This window comes from Homalodisca vitripennis, chromosome 3, assembly GCF_021130785.1.
Source record: "Homalodisca vitripennis isolate AUS2020 chromosome 3, UT_GWSS_2.1, whole genome shotgun sequence".
Classification (NCBI taxonomy): Eukaryota; Metazoa; Arthropoda; class Insecta; order Hemiptera; family Cicadellidae; genus Homalodisca; species Homalodisca vitripennis.
Genome location: NC_060209.1, coordinates 143,518,275 through 143,541,023, shown reverse-complemented (window position 1 = coordinate 143,541,023; position 22,749 = coordinate 143,518,275). Strand labels below are relative to the sequence as shown.

General features: G+C 33.4%; 1 protein-coding gene across 6 annotated transcripts in view; it reads left to right on the top strand.

Moving 5' to 3' along the window:
* The first annotated feature begins 13,844 nt into the window (after positions 1-13,844).
* Positions 13,845-22,749, top strand: part of LOC124357612 (sortilin-related receptor-like) — a 101,882-nt gene continuing 92,977 nt past the window's right edge. For 3 of the 6 annotated variants that reach the window (XM_046809550.1, XM_046809547.1, XM_046809551.1), the window contains exon 1: positions 13,846-14,277. In XM_046809550.1, coding sequence (XP_046665506.1) covers positions 14,065-14,277 — 213 coding nt within the window. In that variant the 5' untranslated portion in view covers positions 13,846-14,064. Of the gene's footprint in view, positions 14,278-22,749 lie in introns of all 6 variants that reach the window. The other 3 variants (XM_046809553.1, XM_046809549.1, XM_046809548.1) reach the window with 2 other exon arrangements.

The following is a 22,749-nucleotide window of genomic DNA, read 5'->3' as shown; positions in this document are numbered from 1 at the left end:
CGAAACGTTTCGATTGTTTGGACCTCTCGAGACATTTCGATTGTGATTCCCTTAACGAGAGGTTCTTACCGAGAGGTTTTTGCCGAGATGTTCCTAGCGGTTGTTTCATTGCGACACGACAGCTCTTCTCGTACCGGGCAATCGAAGTGTTTGACGAAATGTTGAAAACGAAATGTTTGATTCCATGATCCATAACTTTGTTTTTACGATACACCATAAACGCTTGACGAGAGGTTTCTAGCGATTGTTTCGTGTACGATCTATTCTATTCTTTTACCAATCGAAATTCTAAGTGAGATATGTTTGCCGATCGACAGAAGGATTTAACTGAAATATAAATTAATTTAGTTACTTTTTTTTACTGACTTGACTTCCGAGTTGTTTTAATGAATTACGAGTACTATATTAGCAGCTACATTTAACATTATACTACATTAAACGCTTATTCACGTTACAATAATGACGTATGCACAGTAAAACATTCAAAAAATAACATGGTACAAAATAAAAACATTTAATATTTTAAAATAATAACAAAGGAAAGCTATTTATTACAATTTAAGATAATATACTCAATCTTAATGCTTGAAGAATTATAATTTACATTTTGTCTAGACACTATAAAGTAAACTACTGGAATTAATGGAGAGGAGAGTGGTGCAAACCAATATAATATGGAACGGAAGTATGAAAAACAGGTTGAGGCAGGCTCGTGAAAAGTAAACAATAACAAATTGGCTTAACGAATGCAACAATCGAGAGAAACCTTTCGATTGTAAAGACCTCTCGCTAAGCAATCGAAACAATCGTTAAGCAGGACCTCTCGAGAAGGAACATTTCGATTGTATTAACCTCTCGCAATCGCGCATCACTAACGCTAATAATTTACATTAATACAAATCACAGGGTAAACTGCAGCAAAGAACACTAGTTACTTCATCAAAGTTCGACCGGGAAAATGACTCGCCACTATAACCTAACCTCTTATTAAGCCTAACTGAAAACAAGACAAAATCCAATAATAAATCTAAATAAACTCACAGTTTATCTCTCATTAACAGTTTGACTGTGAAGTTAAAAGTTAAAGCAATGAATTACAATACTTATCAACAAAAACGAAACTAAATTATCAATATGTAATTCACTTTACACGTTGAGTTAGTTCCTTTTCTTCCTGGCCTTCTCCGTTCTTTGCTTCCACTGTGTAGGTATTTTTTTTTTGCCTGAAGGCAGGCTTTGGGTATTTCCCACAAAGCCTCAATGTACATTGCTATTTTATTTATTGAAATTACCATATTTTTATTTAATAAAAAAAAGATATAATGAACACAATCACTTGGCATGATTTATGATTATGATATCATGATTTATTTCTTAGGATTAATTCATTCATTTTTTGGTTTTTCTTCCGTATATTCTATTAAGATAGTATACCATAATTTGTAGATTAGTTTATATGTTTTTTTCTCTCTCTTTTTTAAGCCTCAGCTACAGCTATGTAGGCTTCGATGTTCACTGGTTAATCTTGTGTTTTTTTTATACATGATTGGCCCTCCCCGGGATTTGAACCCGTGATCTCTCAGTTAGAGAGCCGAGAATATAACCATTAGTCTACGGAGGAGGACTAGTTTATATGTTATTATAGCACATGAAGTTTTTATTATTGGAGTAATAATATACACTAATGATTAGTGATTTATGTATTTCTAGTTTGTGTATTATATTTTTAATAATTTACAAAGTCAGACTTCAGAACTATGTCTAAATATGATTTGTTTTAATCTATAATTTAATTTACATGTCTAATTTTGGATCACTTAAGTTGAATTGATCTAAAATGTGCTGTACAAGTTTAAGTTCTTTTAATATTTTTATCTGGTGGTAATGTTTTTTTTTTTTTTTTTTTTTTTTTTTTTTTTTTTTTTTTTTTTTTTTTTTTTTGTACCTGTACTTCTGTTTTGATTTGGTTTTAGATTATGTATTTTTGGGCCAACACTTGTTTTTGTGGCACCGGTACCAAGCATACACGATGTTAACAGTTCATCCATCTGTTTTTTTTGTGTACCTGTTAATTGAGAAATAGTTTGCATTTTCGATCTTATTTCCCCCATTTTCTTATGTAATAAATATTGTAAATGTTCTTTATTCTGTACAGTAAATTGTGGCCGGACCTCTAATTCTGACACAGAAGATGTTTGACGACTGTTGTGTGTTAGGTTTTGCGCAGAAGCTACAATATTAGTAGGCTTATTATTTTTAGTTTTTATATTGAGGTGTATATATGTATTATTTTTATTTAAATTGTGAGAGTGAGTCCTATGTGGGCCAACTGAGTTGGATGAAATATTCTTTACACTAAGGTTACTTTCACTACCTTGGCTATTTTGGTCTGGGTAGTATTCATCGCTTAGAGTTGAAAACCTGTTGTTTGTTTCTAGGTTCTTATATGAAGAAAGTTCCGGGAAGTTTGAATCATATGTGCCATTTCTGGTAGCTTTTGAATAAGAATAGTAATTTAGATTGCGACCTTTGTTTTTTTTTATAGAACATATGGAAATATTTACTGGCTGTAAAATAACCTTCCTTCATGTTACTCATCCTGTCCTTTATATTTCTTTGGCGGGTATATTCTGGGCATGTTCTAGAGTTACTATTATGTGTTCCTGAACAATGAATACATTTTGCTGGCATATTACATTCATCCGAGTGATAGGCTTCCCCACAGATCCTGCATAACCTATTGTTGTTACAAGGGGTACTTACAACATGGCCATATGTAAAGCATCGAAAGCATTGTTTTACAGGTATTATAAATGTATCTACTTTGATTCTAACATAATTTAATTTAACATATTCAGGTAGACTATCTGAATCGAATGTTAGTTTTACGAGTTGTGTGATGTGAGTTCATTATTCACTCGCCTTTTAATTCTTTGGGCTTGAATTATTCTACATGGGCTTTCAGTATCTGAGAGAATGTTTTCATCAGACATTCACGTTCTACAAAAATTACACCTACAGAGTAAATTTTTACAGAGGGTACAAATACATTATACTGTGACAGATATTGGGAATCGACTAGATTATTTGCTGCCTCGTATGTTTTACATTTAACTGATAGATTTTTACCAGCCCGATCAATGTCTGAGTAATGTGTCTTAATTATTTTACCTATACAAAAAAGGTTTATTTTACGTTTCTGTTTGTCCTGTATTATAATTTCAAAGGGACCTTTGTTATCATGTTTGTAGTACCTTTTAATAAACATTATTTTTATATCATGTGTATTTTGATATTCCTTGCAATTCTTATTAGGTTGTATGTGGTCTGTATCTCGTTTTAGTTTATTTTCATTTATTTCAGTATTAGTGTTATTACTATAATTATGCTCTAAAAATGGTTTCTACGGCTTTTTGAGTTTCTATTTCATAATCTGCCACAAGGGCATCGACGGCCAGGCCCTCCTACATGTCGGGCCCGGCCAGAACAGGTTAGTGTTGAAGACTACTTACTGGGTATTTGTGTTATAAAATGAAATAAAATTATAATGAAAAGAAACAGTAATTATTTTGTTACTTTAGGGTAGAAACAGAGTCAGGAAGATTTTTACATCTTACCTTACCCACACAAATAGTGTATATAAAACACAAATAGTATTAATACAAAGTTTTATCACGGGGAAATTGCAACCACAATGTAACGGCACTCGAAGACGAATGTCTCTGTGTAGGTAGAACAATGACCTCGTAACATCAAACTTCAGAAAAAAATATTCGACTTCAACAATTAAGCCAGAAAATTTTGTACTATATGAATGTACGTTATTGCTCCTGCGGAAATGATTGATTGTGATTTTACCAAAGTGTATAATTTGTTATACCAGTTGTTTATCTATGAAAGCCTCGAATATCTTATATCACAATACTCAGCATATATATATATATATATATATATATATATATATATATATATATATATATATATATATATATATATATATATATATATATATATGTGTGTGTGTGGTACTGATAAATAAGGTGCTAAAAACCTTTTCGAAAGACTCCCCGCAAGCCATTTTCGAACAGGGAAACACTTACCAAAAAAAATTCTAGTTTTAAGTATAAAATACAACCTTTAGAATGGTTTCACGTTTGCCCTTGCCCAGACTCACTCAGTTTATTTCTTTCTCGCTTATTACCGTAATTAATAATATTTGACAAAACATCATGTTAACAGATGAAATAATGAATTTAGACTTTGTACATAATTTGTAATTTGGAAACACATGCGATGAATCAGTGAGAACGAACAAAACACATTTCAAGAGAGGCCATTTTACAATTTTAGTTGTGAAAGAATGGGTATGATGCTGAAGGAAACAGCATAATATATAGTAAATGCTTGTTATACATTTGGATAAATAAATGAAACATTATTCCACATCCTCGTATACTATATATTCTCGCGATTTTTAAAATATCAATATTAAGAAAAAAATGATTGAATAGTAATTCAAATATTTTATATCGTTTTATGATTAATTTTGACGACTTTTATTACATGTTAAGAGAAAAAATACTGTCTAAGATGTAATTATTTTTTAACAACATTTTATTTATTCACAATCTGTTCAATTTTTGAAGAACAATAAGTAAATATTATATACAGAAACAAAATTAACAATTAAAATTGAGTTAAATATTAACCATTGTTAACACTAACATAATTAATTCAAGAACCTAATAGGTAGATCCAGTATAGCAGTTCGGTGGAGTCTGTACACCTTTTTAGAATTATCAAGTAGATTTACCGCAAGGTGGTTTGGATGATCTTCTAATCTTGAAAGATAAATGCGACTGAGTTTGGTTATTTCTTCTATGATTGTTGGGATGTTCAAATCTTCATGTAACGTTTTATTGGATACATACCATGGCGCTTTTGCGATTTTTCTTAATAATTTTGATTGTAATGATTTTGGTTGAATTATCTTCAGATTTGAGTTGCTTGCTGTGCCCCATAACTGCACAGCGTATGTCCATAAATGTTTTAGGATAGTTTTATATAATAGTATCTTGTTCTTCAAACTGCGTTTTGATTTGGATCCGAGTAGCCAATTCATTTTATTTGTTTTTAAATTTAACTGTTGTCTCTTTGTCCAAATGTGGGATTCCTATGTAAGTCTTTTGTCTAAGCGCATGCCCAGATAATTTACTTCAGTTGCTTGGGGTAAATGAACGTCATTTAATGTAACTGGAGGACATGAATTATGATTTAACGTAAACGTTATGTGAGCTGATTTATTTTCGTTAACTTTGATTCTCCATGTCTTAAACCAATTAGAAATTACATCTAAGCTCTGTTGTAAGTAATGTGATGCTCAAACATAATTTTTATGGACTGACAAAATTGCAGTATCATCTGCGAAAGTTGCAATTGTTCATTTTCTGGGAGGTCAGCGGTATATAGTAAGTATAAAAAAGACCAAGTACACTTCCTTGAGGAATTCCGGATTCTATTGAATGTAGCTGAGTAAGAACATCATGGTATTTGATTTGAAAAGATCGGTTTGATAGATTCGATTTTAGTATTGAAAAAACGGAGTGAGGCTAAAACTTCTTAATTTTGTATAATAGACCAGTATATCACACCTTATCAAACGCTTGATTGACATATAAAAAGGTAGCCGAACAATAACTTTTATTTTCTAAGCACTCCCGTATCATTTCAACTATTCTATGGACTTGTTGTATTGTGCCATATTTTCGCTTAAACCCAAATTAATGAGCAGGCACTACAGAATCTTCATCGATTAATAATTTTAGTCTTCACAGAAGAAGCTTTTCAAACAGTTTTGAAATAATAGGTAAGAGGCTTATTGGTCTGTATGAGGTCAGCTGGGTGAGGGGCTTCCCTGGTCTTCGGATGACAATTAGCTAGGCTCTTTTAAATTGACTCGTATGTTCTAGTTTCAGTATGGCGTCAAATAAGAATGTTAAGAATATAAAAGCATTTCTTAAAAGTTGTTTCAGTATTTTTCCAGTAATATAGTCGTAGCCAGGAGACTTATGAGGATTGAAATTGTGAGTTACAACTGAGCGAACTTCAGATGGTTTGAATTTTCGTAACGGGAAATCAAGTTGAAGTGGAGAATCTAAATTAATAATCTTGTATTTCCTCTTCGTTGTTTACAAAGGCACCATTTGGTTTGAAAACATTGGTGCAATATTCTGCAAATGCCTCAGATTTTTCAATATTACTTTTCGCCCAATTTTCATCAGGTTTTAAAATAGGGGAAATGGATATCTTAGGCTGCTTAATTCTTTTAGTTACTTTCCACAACGAATAGTTTGCAGCTTCGGTTGCTGAGAGAGACTGAGTATACTCTTCAAACCACTGGTTTTTAATATTAAACAATAATCTTTTCAGATGTTGAGCTGCCCTGTTGAAGTTTGCCTTATCATTTGGATTTTGACTGTTTTGCCATATTCTTCTTAATCGCCTTTTCTCAGCGATCTTTTGTCTTATCAACTTTTGAAGAACGTTGTAAGGGTGTGGTTACTTTTGTAGAACATTGCAAACAATCAATAAAGTAGTCTGTTGCATTTTTTAAATCCTCAACACTTTTAAACGAAATGTTCAAATTCAAATTTTCATTTAATGAATCACGAAATCGAACCCAGTTAGTAAATTTGTTATGTAACATTTGACTTGACTTTTTTTAATTGAATGGGTATATGTTCTAGTTTCAGTATGGCGTTAAATAAGAATGTTAAGAATATAAAAGCTTTTCTTGAAAGTTGTTTCAGTATTTTTCCAGTAATATAGTCGTAGCCAGGAGACTTATGAGGATTGAAATTGTGAGTTACAACTGTGCTTAAATTAAGTATAATTGGCGAATGGCCAGAAGATAGATCAAGGCATGATTTGATATCTGTGTAGTTGTTTTAATACCTTTTGTAACAAAAAAATCTAACAAATCTGGAATTTTTCTCACATCAGATGGCCAGTATTTAGGTTCACCCGTAGAAAGACAATTGTAACGATTATTATTTAGAACCCTCAATAGTTGTCCTCTAGGAGTGGCCAAACGAGAACCCCATTCTGGGTGTTTCGCGTTGTAATCAACTCCTGCTATAAATATATTTCCTAATGTAATGAAATCTGTTCAAATTGTTGTTTGGTTATAACATGTCTGGGAAGACAATAAATTGCTGAAAATGTAATAGGGCCTAACCAATCTTCAAGAACAATGCTGGAAGCTTGAAGGTGGTTCCCTCGAAAGCTGGGAAGTTCATAATGTTTAATTGTGTCTTTCACTAAAATGGCACTACCCCCATGACCATATTGTCAGGATGATTGGTATAGTATAATGTGTAGTTCGGAATTTTAAAATAACTTCTGTCTGTAAAATGAGTTTCTGAAATAAGTAAGACGTCTAAGTTAAGTTGGGTGATGAATAACCGGACTTCTTGACTATACTGAGTGAAACCGTTGGCATTCCATAAAGCGATTTTGAGAAGAATATTCATTTTAGACCAGAAACAATAGTAGTCAGCAGATTAAGTAACGTACTAATCTGTTCTGCTTGTTTAGATCAAATATTTTCAAATCGTTCAAAAATTTTTTAATTATGTTAGACAAACTTTCAGATTTATCTATGTCTCCGTTAGATTCTTGTTCCCTAGGAGGAAAACTGTAATTTCTGTGATTATTCTGTACAGATTGAGCGAAAGTTATCCCTTCAGTAACCAAACTATTTTGAGAGGACTGGTTTTCTTTAACATTAGTTGGGTTGTTTCGCCTAGAATAATCCTGGTTGGTTTCAAAAGTCTTCTTTCTAAGTGGAGGAAACAGTTTGTTTTGTATTTCTTTATATACAGGACAACCTTTATAGTTAGCCGGATGCTCACCAGAGCACAAAACGCAAGAAGGGGGTACTGCCTTTTCACTCCTGGCAAAAATATGGGAGGTGGCCTAGAATCTTTTATTAGGTTGTTAGTGATAATATCTTCATCCATAGAATTTTTTTTCGTTAGAGGATGCCAATTCATAGCTATTATTGAGTCGAATAGTGCCATCATTTATTTGTCCAGTAGCTTTACGCATTGGCGCTTGAGTCCTTGGTCTGGCGAAGAAATAATATTTCTTTTAATGTTTCTTGACTTAACTGTTTGCCAATTATCTAATTCGTTATCAGAAATGTAACCATCCAATGATTTGTCCTGACTTAATTTCAATACGTTAGAATTCTTCCTAAATGAGGAAATGTAATTATGATCATGTTCGTGAGCGTTCTGTTCCATAATGGAAGAAAGATAAACAAACAAGTCCTTAACCTAAAAAATTAATCGGAATATATCAAACCAAGGAATGTTCATAATTGAAACTAAACTAACGCACTGACTTTACATGATTAATACAACCCGTTTTAACATATCAAAATACAAATATACACAACATAAAAAAATCAAACAAGTAATTAAATGATTTCCCAGAGAAAAATGAACGTGTATGTGTTACTACTCTCGCAACAATCAAGATGTAATTCTGTAAAACAATTGTTGTTCTGTGTGTGTTATTGTGGGGAGGGTAAAAGTCGTCATTGGTATTCGATATTAGTTTTTATTAACTATCAATGGTTTTAATTCGTACTGTCGATATGAGAAGAGCTGATTCGCTATACCGATGATCTGATTCTGCGATTTCCTTGATGTTACAATCTTTACACTTGATTTTGACGTTTGGACTTATTACTGTATTTTTATTGTGCTAGCTAGGAATTTTGTGTAAGAATTTTCCTTGCCTTTTCAGGAATAATTCCACTGTCCTATATAAAAATCGTAAACTTTAGATAGAATTAAATTATAATAATGTGTTGCGATACATCCTTAATAATACCCTGTCTCCATTTTGAAAGGTTTATTGTGAAACGGCTAGCAGCCTTAAGTTTTATACTTACGCCTTACATCTGTTTTGGTCATATGCAGATTAAGACATAATTCACTATCCTCGTCAGCTTTTAATTGGATATAATATTCTTTGTAACAAAAAACTGTACATTACGTAATTATTCCATATTATTTTAAAGTCATAGCAAAATTTACCTGTGGCGTAGTGCTGCCTTTCTATCCAGCTATCGTAATGTCAAAACTCATTAATACTTTACTTTGCTAGTACAAGGAAATGAGATAAATTTATGTATGATAATTAAGTTACTGCGTTCAAGATAATAGTAATTTTTATATACGCAGTTTTAGTAAAGTTTTAAATAGTTAATAATAATTAGAAAAGTAATTAATTAAATATGGGTTTTTAAAATTTACATGATATATTAAATTGGAGAGGGATAAAGCACTAAAAATGAATATATATTGTTATATAATATATAAGATAACTTGTAATTTTATAAACTAAAATTGTAGGCATGTACAGCAACAGCAGCATAACATCGTACTATTCATTAATATGGCCCAGTCTTAATCAATCAATCAGAATACTTTATTCGTATACATCAAGTACAGAATAGGCGTCAGGAGTATGAATAGCAAAATTGAAGTTACAAGTAACATTTATTTTGTTTTACAGTGTAATATTAATGATTAATGAAGTTTTGAGTGTGGTGGTGGTCAACTGTGCGGGACGGGTTGTCACTGGAACATGGCTGAAGATCTCCAATTGATAAATTCTTCAACTGAGTCGAATGGTCTCTTTGTAAGCCAAGCTGAAAGACGCTGCCATGTGCTGCTTACATTAATTGTCTCTTCACTCCCATGTAGGATGGCTTTTCTTCAAAGAGTGAAAGATGGTGTACCGGTAGGGAGAAATTTATAGCCTGTCGAGTGTTTCAGTTGTGCCTTTCTATGCCTCGTTCAAGTTGCAGTATGCAGGCGTAGGTTGTTACAGCTAGGATGTACATGCTGGCTACTGTTAAGATTTTCAGTTCACGGAATTTAGGTCTGCAACATTCTTTTTGGTCAATCTCTGTTAGTATACGTATTGCTTTTTTCTGGTGGATAAGGACACGCTGTAAATTGGTTGTTGATGAATTTCCCCAAACTACCAGGCCATAACGAAGATGTGATACGAAGAGTGAGTGGTAAGCAATCTTGGCTGTGTTAGTGCCACTTACAGTTTTAATTCTTTTAACGACATAGAGACTGCTACTCAATTTACTACAAAGACTGTCAATATGAGGGGTCCATGTCAGGTTCTGGTCGTATATTACACCTAGATACTTGGCTTCTTCTGGAGCTTTGATATCCGGGATCCTGTTTACTGCATTATTTCTTCTACCAAACACCAGTTGTTGTGTCTTCTCTTCATTAACTACCAGGCTTCATTAACTGTGGTGGCAATATTGTATTGCCATGTTAATGGAGACAAAAGGAATTAATTTAAAGGGCTCCAGGGTTTATTTCTCTAAGGAGGAGTACGGTGTCATCATCATACATAAGATACTTGCTGTAGTCTTCTATGTAGTGTGGGAAATCATTTGTGAATAAGATAAAAAGATGGGGCCCAGTACTGAACCTTGTGGAACACCACCCCTTACTACTGGCAGTGGCCTTGATCTCACTGTTTGTGTAACCCTTCTTTCAGTATATTTAAGTTCAACCATCTGGCTTCTTCAAGTTAAATAGCTATTGAACCATTCTGCAGATTTCCCACCCATTCCAATTCCTCTCAGCTTGCTTCATAATTGGGCGTGATCCAAACAGTCAAATGCTTTACTAAAATCAAGAAGAATTGCAGTTGTTGTGTTTCCTTTCTCTACGTTGTCTATTACATACTCGGTTAATGCTACTATGGCAGATGTGGTTGATTTCCCACGTACAAAACCTTGCTGATGTGGTGTAAGCAACTGATTGGTTGATGGGTGTTGTAGTAGTCTGTTAAGTACTATCTTTTCAAAAACTTTGGAAAATATGGGAATTAGTGAGATAGGTTGATAATTATTTCTGTCCAAATGGTTTCCTTTTTTAATTTAGGATAGACCTTAGCAATTTTCAGCTCACTTGGAAAAACTCCCTGATGGAATGAGCGGTTGATGATGTATGTTACTGGTCTAACAAGTTCTTCTTTACATTTTTTTCAAGAGATTAGCAGATACACCATCTATTCCAGCTGATGTTTGTTTTTAGGGCATTAATTACTTGACTCAACTCCTGCTCGTTTGTTCGCCGAAGAGACATTTGGGATATCTGATCTTGAGCTTCTGTATTTTCAGTTGGCTGATAGTGGCACTGAGGATTTTTTGAAGGGTTTCATTGCCTATATTAGTTAAGAACTCATTAAGATGATGAGCAACTTTTTGAGGATCATTGGTTTTGTGAAATTTCTCAAAAATAGAACTTGGTTCTGTGTTTCTGGGGCAGAGGTATTTATTTTGCAGAGCTGTGCTGTGTGGTCGCTTAGTCCAGCACTGAGAATTTCAACCTGGATATCATCTTTCTCTAGATTTGTACAAACACAGCCAATTGAGCTTATTGTTGTGGGTGTTATTCTGGTTGGTGGAATAGGGAGTCGTGTCATATTGTGGCTCAGTAGGACTTCACTTAGTTTAGTCATTTCTCGGTTTGGCTCCAGACAGTCAATGTTGATGTCGCCTATGAGAATAACCGGATTTTTCCATGTTTGTGTTTCCTCCAGGGTTTCTGAGACGATGTCCAAGGATTCATCTAGGTTTCCTTGAGTTCTGTAGATGCCAATCTTATATAAGCCATGAGTAGAATAAATACACTGGAAACGTGCCTAAGGGTTGACATGAGAATTTGTTATTAACTAGTTTTTTCTCAAGGTAATTCTGCTAGAGAAACATTACTGTTTTAAAACATCATGGCAGAAGAGAATATTCATAAGTTATATATGAAGAACTTATGTATCAGAAAATGTATTTTATGACTAATTTATCCCTTCAACTCCAATGATACATTGATGCGTACTTATAACATAAATGGTGTTCTACGTTCTTAAACTCTGAGTGGAAACTTTGTTAGAGCGGTAAATTTAATCGAAACTAACAAGGGGTACAGCAGAAACTATAACAATACTGTTTCGGCCACTCATGTGCAACCATCGACTAATTATCATAATTTATGACTAAATGGGTTGCTGTCAAATAATATGATGCAACAAAACTCAGACCGAATAGTTAAATCCATTGCTTTAAATACCAGTCGAAGTTATATGTAGTGGTTTACTATAAATAATGTCTATTCTATCACCTCCGTGAAAAATTGGGTAGATCTATTGGCTACACCCAATGAAGAATCGTACTTGAATTTAACCGACTTGATAGCCTGCACTTGATTGATATCGATACATCAACGGGATAATATGCTGAAACAGTAGTTTTACTGAATTGTGTTAGGTTTGCAATACATAAGTGTTCAAAACCTTTGCATAATTAATATTAATATTAAATTAATAAATGATTGAAAACAGTAATTGGACATCTTAAGGCCGCCATACACGTACCGGCAAGCCGGAAAGTCCTGCCTGAAGAGTCCGCCGGAGACCGGCGGCCTGTTGGACTGATCACACCATACACGTTCAGTTGAATCCAGTCCGGAGAGTGGTATTTTATATGTAGTGCGTTACTTGTAATGCGTGTTATGCAGTTGAAATGTCCTCCAGTTATGAAGATACGAATGCCATTTTGGCTTTATTGGTAGTCTTAAATGGTAACAGGAAACGGCGAATAAACGCAAGTTGTGGTGTAAACAGTGCCTGTCTTGGTACATATATCTCGTCTCGAGAAGAACCGGACCTCGAAGAATCCCTCACCTTCTTTAGTTCTTTTCTGTAGATGCTCCTCAAATTGTTAATTAGTTTACAAACAGTAGATTTTGTACAGTTGGAATCTATCTGTTTTCACACTACAAGCCATACGTAATCCGCTTTTCTCTTCGTACTATCATGATACTCCGATGATTTTATTTTCCTTAAACACGGTTCACTTTCATAAAAATTAATAAATTCCTCGAGACAATGTCTGAACAGCCCACAAGAACTGTGTAAACTAGCTGGCTCGCAGTCAGGTGGCCGGAAATCCCCACACACGCACCGGCTCGCTTGAATTGTCTTCCGGCCGGCCGGATGGCCGAATAGATTTTCATTCGATCACCGCATCGGCCGCCTGAACAGCCTAAACTGACAGGCCAGCAGGAGCCCATACACGTTCCGTCCGCCGGTCTCCGCGCGCCGGTCTCCGGCGAACTGTTCAGGCAGAACTGTTCGGCTTGCCGGTACGTTATGGCGGCCTTTACTGTATTATAGTTTATTTCCAATGAATGAAAATGATACAAAAACTATAATGTAACAATATGTTTACTTAGAGAGGTCTAAAAATTACGTAAGTACTTGCAGGGAAGTACTTACGTAATTGTGAGTTGTGACGATCAGGTTATTGCGTAATTGTGACTTGTGACTGTAATTGTGACTGTGTAACTTACGTAATTGTGAGTTGTGACGATCAGGTTATTGCTTGTGCGTATTGTTCTTTGAATTGTGCAATTACGGCGAATGTTCCAGTACCTTTTTATAAGTACTTGTAAGGGAAAAAGTTGATTATAGTTATTAAATATTATTAAAAAAAAACAGTATTCTAAACTTAGGACATAATCGCATTGAAAGCAGTAGTAATCGTATAATGAAATACCGAGAAATGCTATAATCGACAGTAAAACAATCGGTCAAAATAGATATCGATTAATATACATATTCATCTTCTCCCAACCTAAGCTGTTTTTGCTACAAAATCACGATCATATGGTAGGTGTCAAGTCATTGTATTTTCTTATCTAGCATTGACATTACAGGCCAACAGCCTAGAAAGTAAAAAAAAACATATTTGACGATCTTGTCGTTGTCATTGTGAGTTGTGACGATCAGGTTATTGCTTGTGCGTATTGTTCTTTGAATTGTGCAATTACGGCGAATGTTCCAGTACCTTTTTATAAATTGTATATTCGTTGTGCGATAAACTTTATTAGATAAGCGTTAAACTTAATTTGTTATTAGAAGTCGGCATATCAAATGATTATAAGAAAATAATCAACAATGGGAAGTCAAACAGCAGTCTTGACAATCTGTTTATTTTTAATCATTAATGTAACGTATATAACATCGACAACTTTAAGTGGTACTTCAGACGTTTCTGTAAACGGAAACATCAAAATCTACGAAGCCGAGGTTAGCTCTTCTAATGATCATCACACATTAAGAAAACGAGATGTTGGAAAAGAGTTTCACAAAAGCAACATTACAACTAAAGTAAGTCATAAAATTGGATTTAAAATACAGAAGACTAAATACCTAAGCATTATTAGACTAGCCTTATTTAAACCTGGAACTAGAAATGGGCTAAATCAGTAGTAGTACCTGTAACCGTTATTCGCGATACTGAGTACAAATACTAGTTACAATAATACTGGTTTTAAAGATACTGGAGTACCGAATACCCCTCTCTGATAGGTAGGAGATTGTAAATCAGTACTTCTGTACTTGTAACGCTTTAAATACTGGATACTTGTAATCAGTATTTCGTACTAGTAACGATTTAAATACTGGAGACCTGAAACCAGTATTTCCGTACTTGTAACGCTTTAAATACTGGATACTTGAAATCGGTATTTCTGTACTAGTAACGGTTTAAATATTAGATAGGTACTCTAAATCAGTATTTCAGTAGGTGTAACGCTTTAAATACTGGATACTTGAAATCAGTATTTCCGTACTGGTAACGGTTTAACCCTTTAAGGAGTATGGATGTCATATGACGTCTTCTTTTGATAGGCTGAAATGAGTAATGGATGAAATCCTATAAATTACGTAAAAGGCGTAAAAAATAAAAAAAACCTTGGTATTTATTTACAATACCGTGACCATGGAAAATGGACTTTTTTTCATGGGTTGGGCATTTATAGCCTAGTATTATTATCACAGGTGCATATAAACTGGGGGGAAAGAAATATTATTGTATTATATTGATGCCTTTCGGGCATTATTGCGTTAAGGAGCAGGGGCATCACGTGATCTGGGATTTGACTTTTGCAAGCTCGAGTTAATTTTTTTTCGGTAATTCTAAGCAATATATGGGTCAACCTCGATTTTTCTCATATTACAATATAATGTTCCAATAGTCAATTAGAAAAGGAAATGACTAGAATTTCTTGCCGGAAAGCAGTTATAGGGAGCAGGCAACTCATATTACAATATAATGTTCCAATAGTCAATTAGAAAAGGAAATGACTAGAATTTCTTGCTGGAAAGCAGTTATAGGGAGCAGGCAACCGCGAGAATTACCTATTAGTGATCAGGGGCACTGACGTGATCTGGGCTTCAAATTTGGAACTACTCGAGTTAATTTTTTTTTTCTAAAAGAGCAAGCAGCGCGAAGCGCTGCGCAGCGGGCAAGCATCGTGCGTGATCTTCGTATATACTGAATTGATTCAGGCCAAAGGAATGACACAGATTCCTTTACCAGATTTTTACGGAGATTTTGTATTGGGCGGATTATATTGGTTTACTTTGCTTTCCAGCATGTAATTATGTGTTTAAAACTGTTTTACATACATTACCTACATTATATTGTAATATGTAATAACAATTTATCAGAAATTTTTAATAAAAAAAAGGATCACGCACGATGCCTGCCCGCTGCGCAGCGCTTCGCGCTGCTTGCTCTTTTAGAAAAAAAATTAACTCGAGTAGTTCCAAATTTGAAGCCCAGATCACGTTTCCTAATAGGGTTGCATTTATAGCCTAGTATTATTATCACAGGTGCATATAAACTGGGGGGAAAGAATATTATTGTATTATATTGATGCCTTTCGGGCATTATTGCGTTAAGGAGCAGGGGCATCACGTGATCTGGGATTTGACTTTTGCAAGCTCGAGTTAATTTTTTTTCTAAAAGAGCAAGCAGTGCGCAGCGGGCAGGCATCGTTGACAGGATTAACGTACTAGTCACTATTATTTCAGTAACTTATCACTTACCTTAATGTTCAAGTGGGTACAGTTTTGCAGCCGCAACCCAGAAATGGTGGATCCGCTCATTGAGGTTTTGGTATTTCGCCTTAAAAAGGTATTCACCACAACGCCTAGTCCGGATATAAGCCCTGTGGTTTACATAAAATTGCAAAACTCCATACTCGTCTTTACGAATTGCTTCCACGTAAGATAACAAACATCCAACACAAAGGTGTGCCATTACCACTACTGAACTAGGAGGTTAAGAATAGACACGGAGGAACAAAATAGTTCAAAATGGCGTCCCTTCTTTATTTGAGAGAGCCGCGGAGTTATACGAAACTGTCCAATAATTAGGTTAAGAATAGACACGGAGGAACAAAATAGTTCAAAATGGCATCCCTTCTTTAATTTAGAGAGCCGCGGAGTAATACCAAATTGTCAAATATGGATAGTGTTGCCAGAGGTACTGTCAAAAACAGAGTTTTCAGAGAATTTCAAAAAATCGTAACTCCTTAGATTTTTGTTGCCTACAAATTTTTTGTTCACTATTGTTTTCAGGAAAAATTGTACTTTTCAGGAAAAAAAATGAACATACCTTTCCATGGTCACGGTATTGTAAATTGATACCAAAACCTTCTCTTAAAATTTTTATATTTATATTTTAAAGCTTAATAAAAAAGGACTACATATTCTTCAAGTTAATATTTCAATACTTTTTCAAAATTAAATGTCTTATTTCTTAACTACGATAGACTCGATGAATATTGACTGCTATTTGGACAACAGTAACAAACTAGATAGTTGATCAACAAATATGTCACTGTCACAAGATAAATATGGCCACAGTATGCAGTATACAAGAAATGGCTAGTATAATGTGGCAACATATTCTGACAGCAAAGTGATGCTCGCACAACGCAACCTTCAGTCAGTGGCTTCTACCAGGTGGCTATTACGATCTGGTGGTAAAATCTGATTACAAGTGAATGCGAGCAAAAAGATGGAAGTTAAGTATGTTGCCGATAGATGGAACCACTTTACAGACTAATCTAACTGAAAGCAATCAGTAATAGAAATGCATTTACGATAATACAACAATACAGAGGTTAAACGTCATATGACGTCTGTACTCTTTTGGGCCACTACAAGAATATACGTCATATGACGTCTTCACTCATTATTTAGTGTTTACACGCACTCCTTAAAGGGTTAAATACTGAGTATTTTCCCTAATAAACACAGTTTTGTAAATGATTTTATTTAATTATTAGTATTTACAAGTACAATGCAATTATGCAAAAATGTAGAAATATAATTTATTATTATTATAAAGTTTATTTTTTTTGAGATGTAATTAATGAATTGTATGATAAATTGAACCTCTGCTTCTTTGAATAGAGTCCAATGGGCTGTTATATTGGGTATTCTTTAAGGTTATGAAAATAAAATTCTATTTTATAAGTAATTTTAATTTGGAACATTAACACATGTTTCTATTATGAAAAATTAAACAAGCTCTAATTTGAAGTAAAAACTTAAAATATCTAATCATAGTTTACATAATTAACCCTTTGAGTGCCGCAGTGTCTACATAGTAGATGTTGTGAAATGTGCATAAATTGCCGGCATCTACCCAGTAGACGATTTGTATTTAATTAATATCACATATAATTCATTTTTGTTTCGACAAATAACTTATTTCACGGCAATCTGCAAGTTTCGAACAATCGATTGTGATTGATTTTTATTGTTCACCGCCCCCTTGTAGTTATTTGCCATCAGAAAAAAAAAACAGATGACGCAATAGTTGGTCAGCTGCTACTTGTTGCCATTAACTACACAGTTTCGTTTGTTGTGTGTTTACATTGTGCTAGTTTCGTGTGTTTATGCTGAAAACTGTTGTTATTACTATTCTGCAATTGTGTTCATTAAAACTTACAATGCATTTATAAACTTCTTTTTTCGTGTTTAGTGACGTATATTTTATTGTTGGATTGGTGATGAAGTAAAACGCAAGTTCCAATCAAACTATTGATTTTAGGTGAAGTAAGGTTATAGAAGTAAGGTTATATTGTAGGCCTTTATATATTTTCATATACTTTTTATATAATTACTATTTTATAGCCGTCTTACTTCATTGAGTGAAATAGGATAGTTATAGTATTCAAATCGGTTGAATAGTTTTTTTAATATAGTTTTTTCCCCACACACTTGCAAAACAGAAGGAAATGCTCCGGCAATTTATGCGTATGACTTGGGAAAATATGCCGTGGCACTCAAAGGGTTAAACACTTTTAACTTAATGTACTATATAAACGGTTTCGTTTTCTATAAAACAATATATTTATTACTCATTAACTTATTCAAGAATATCACACTGACACCGGGATTGGTGATTGGTGAGTAATTTTCATTGTATACTAGCAGATATTTTCCAATTCCTTTATGATCGCAGTATATATATTGTATTTGTCAGCCTCAAGTCAGTATTTCAGTATTCAGTATCAGTAAGGATATGAGTACTTCAGGACTAGTAAAGTAATCAGTACTAGAAAATATCTATCTTGTAACCATACAGAGTACTAGATACAAAGTATCTGTCATCAGTGTTTTTGGTTTTCTGTAACTGTTATAGATACTGGAGAAAGGTAACCGTTACAAATACTGATTACTGAACTATGGTCCAACCTCTACCTGGAACTAGCAGTATTGAGGCCTTGTAGTGGCAAACCATTTTTGGGTGGTTTGCAACTTTTTTTTAGTTATATACATATTTTTTATAATTCAACCTGTGTATTGTATTATTATTTTTCACGAGGGTGAGGGTGCATAAGCGGTGACCACGACAATGGAATCAACTATATATTAGAAATATCTAAACTTTTGAATATGAAAACATTTTACCTATAGATAGGCTACATTCATAATTGTAATTGCCAGCTGTTTTTATTTTACAGAATAACAATATTGTGTAAAATTAAGTTAATTGTAAAAAAGCAAAATAATTTGCATACTGAATAATGACATCAACAATTGAACAATGAGGCTGTAGTATAGTAAGCTTTTAACACTTAAATTATGAATATTATTGAATCATTGATATTCATTAGTGTAACGAATCCGGAATCCCATAACAACTTAAACCAAATTAAGTTAGATATTTCAAATAACTGTATATTTCAGCTGGTTTTATAGGGTAGAGTAAGATAAGCGGACCCGGTTTTTAATATCTATGTTGACAAAACGATATTACTTAATTATAACTATTGATATAACCAACTGATACTGATTATGAACCATAACTAACTTGTTTAAACACTTTCACATAGTAAACATATTATCTTTCATAGACAGTAACAGACAGTCGAAAGCTCATGGAGGACAGTGAAACGAAGTTTTAAAACAGGCAAATCAGCCGACCTGCTTGCAGATCATCTCTGTATTTGTACAAAAGAGAAGTATGGTTTTCTAGAGAGGATGCTTTCTACAACTTCTTGAAAGTGTCATTTTGTGTATTATATTAAATATTTTAATTTTTAATACGATTGTTATTATGAATATAGATATGTTGATAGACTTGTATTCGATATATGAGTATTATTGATGATTACATTAATCAATATAAAAACCTGGTCCGCTTATTGTACTCTACCCTATCTTAAAAAGTATTTATTTTATGGGCTGCAGTATATAGTAAGCGTCCATTACTCAAATGATCGATATTCATGAGTAAAGGATCCTCGCTAAAACTCCTTAAACCATATTATATTATACTTTAATATTGTTAAGTTAACAGTATTAAAAAAATAATAATGTTATGTTGAACAAAAAACAATCTAGGATATGTGTACATTTAAAATATAACATACAAAATAGTATAACATTTATGGTACGTTGGCATTATCCAGAAGCCACTATTTTTGGACAAGTTTTTCTTATCGGTGACCAATATAAACTTCATTATATGTTATTAGTACTTTCCTTGGTTTATAATGAATCTAAAAATACCCGATCAGTCATACTTCCTGTCGCCAAATCGCCTCCAAATAGGCCTGTACGAGCGACCCGTCAAGGAGGCCTAGACGCACGAATCACCTGTAACTTTCAAATAATTGTTGTTCTTTTAGTTTTTGTTTTAATTTATTTTTGTGTGCTTAAATAATTTATAATTTCATCATGAATAATTATCTTTGCCTCTAGGATTTACCTTGAACTGAAGAGGAAACTTTTTATTGGCAGAATAGATGTAGCAATCGGGAGGGCTGCAGTTTAATAAGCGGCCACTAACAATCGAATCATGATTATTGATTATAACAATTGAATACAACATTTTACCTATAGATGTTCATAATTAATCATTTCCAGCGGTTTTTATTTCATTTATGTGTTGAGTAGGCTAGTGACACTGGCAAGAACAATGCCGATCAACATGCAGTTATTGTCTCAAAAATGTATTGTAAACATTGAACAATGTTGTAACAAAGTTGTAAGATTTAAACAATTTTTTTTAGTTGTAGGAGGAACCTTTCTCCTTTTAATCCAAAGTTCAATTCAATTTTAAAAAAAAATCTTTATTTCGCCAAAAATATATACAAAGTTTTTACAAATTATGGTACTTTGGGATTATACCGACCACACCAGTATGAAGAACACAAAAATATACATTTATAGAAACAAACATGATAGAACGAAAAAACAACTCTTTAATATTACAAAATTACAAACTTACAAGCATTTCCAGGTATTGTGATCGGTATTGTTGTAGCTGTTATCTTATCTTTCTCGAGAATCCTGATTACGGCAGGCCACGCGGCATCATATGATTATTTAAGTTTTTTGCACGGTACATAATTGCCTTTTCATTACAATTCAATTTATATTTCTGATCAGCCCCTCTAGAATTTAATATTTTACTGATAGGTACTATCTCGAGGAATGTTTTTCTTTCGTTGACATCAGCGCAGGGCAGCACCGAAGGTGCTGGCCAAGCCCGCGCTGATGGCCGGAGGCACTCGCATTTTGGGTGGCGGAGTGTGATCAAGAATAAAAACAAGTTTTGAGTGGTTTTTTTTTCAATAAAGAGTTTAGTTTTTGTTTGGTAATGTTTGTTTTTGTTGAATTTTTGTGTTTGGAGAAATGTAGGGGTAAAACATGGAAGTACAAGAAAGCGACGACTTTGACCTCTGTCTGAGGATGGGGAGGGGTTTGTGATAAGACAATTCCTGTTTTATATTGACGAAATATTGTTCTACGCTATTCTAGTAATCAGTAGAAGCAAAATATCAAATAACGATTTATGTCTGGGTGTGGTCGGTATAATCCCAAAGTACCCAAATTATACCAAAATTGTAACATAACATCAAAACGAAAACTACAAAAACGATATAAAGTAAGGACCCCATAGGTATTACCTGTGTTGGGGTTTCCGTCACCATGTACATACACATCATAACGAAAAACTTGACAAACTTCTTTGCCACTTAAAAATTACTCAAAGTATAAAATACACATCTGATGAATTTTTATGTTTAGCTCTAACTGTGACATTAAAAAGATTAAATATAAACACAATACATACACAATAATAATTCAAAACCATAGAAACCCTATAGTAAAAACATTTGTTTTTATAGTTAACAAAATTAAGTGTCCTATCTACTTAAACAGAGAAAAAAATAAATTAAGTATATGAGTATGAAAGAATTGTTAAAAAATAAATAAGGCATAATGTGAAATATTATTATGCCTCTATGTAATTATGCATACACACAAACATAAAAAATAAAGTCCTATAACATACACAACAGCAAATCCTACACAAAATATAAAAGATATTTAACGTAGATTTACTTAATAATTTTGATATATTTGTCTATGTTTTCTTGTGTAAAAAGCCAAGTTTTGAGATTGATTAAAACTTTTTTTATACTGTAATACTCTCCAATGATTCCGTTAATTATGTTAAAAAATTCTTGGTGCCATACAACTGAAAAAATTATGATGAATAGTGAGATTGGATTTTGGAACTGGCATCAGGTTATATCTCCGTAAATTATAATTGACATTTCGTGCAGTGTCATGTGATGTGCTTCTCATGTAAAACAACTTAAGAACTTTAAATACTTAGAGGTTGCGCAATGGAAGAAACCTTAATTGATTAAAAATAGACCAAGAATGATCTAGTTTACTCTTTTGTGGAATTAGGCGTACAAAGTGTTTCTGTACAATGGCAACCAGATAAAGTGTTGTGGAGTATGCTCCCCCCAGCATCGTAGACCATAGCCCAATTTTGATCCTACTAGGTAAAGAATCAAAAGAACATTTCTAGGATAGTAATTCCGCAATAAATAGAACTTTCTTAAGCTAGTAAAAAGATCTTTTTTTAGTTTTTGAATATTATTTTTCCAAGACAGATTTTCATCAAATACTAAACCCCAGTACTTAATGTTTGCTATTGACTTTATCGATTTTTAGTCATCCACAATCATTCAGCTCTATACAATTACAATTTAACTCATGATAAGTAACAGGTGTATTAAACAAAATCTCCTTCCTTAGACTAAAAACCATATATATTTTTTTTTCACTCAGGATCATAAAGTTACTATCAAACCAAAGCCTCAACGCTTCTATGTCGCTAAGTAGCTCATTAAAAACCACATTTATATCCTTATTGCTGTATCATCAGCAAAAGCAACAAGCTGTCCTTTAAAATTACCGTTGCCTAAATCGTTAATGTAAATTAAAAAGAGAATAGGGCCTAGTACTGAG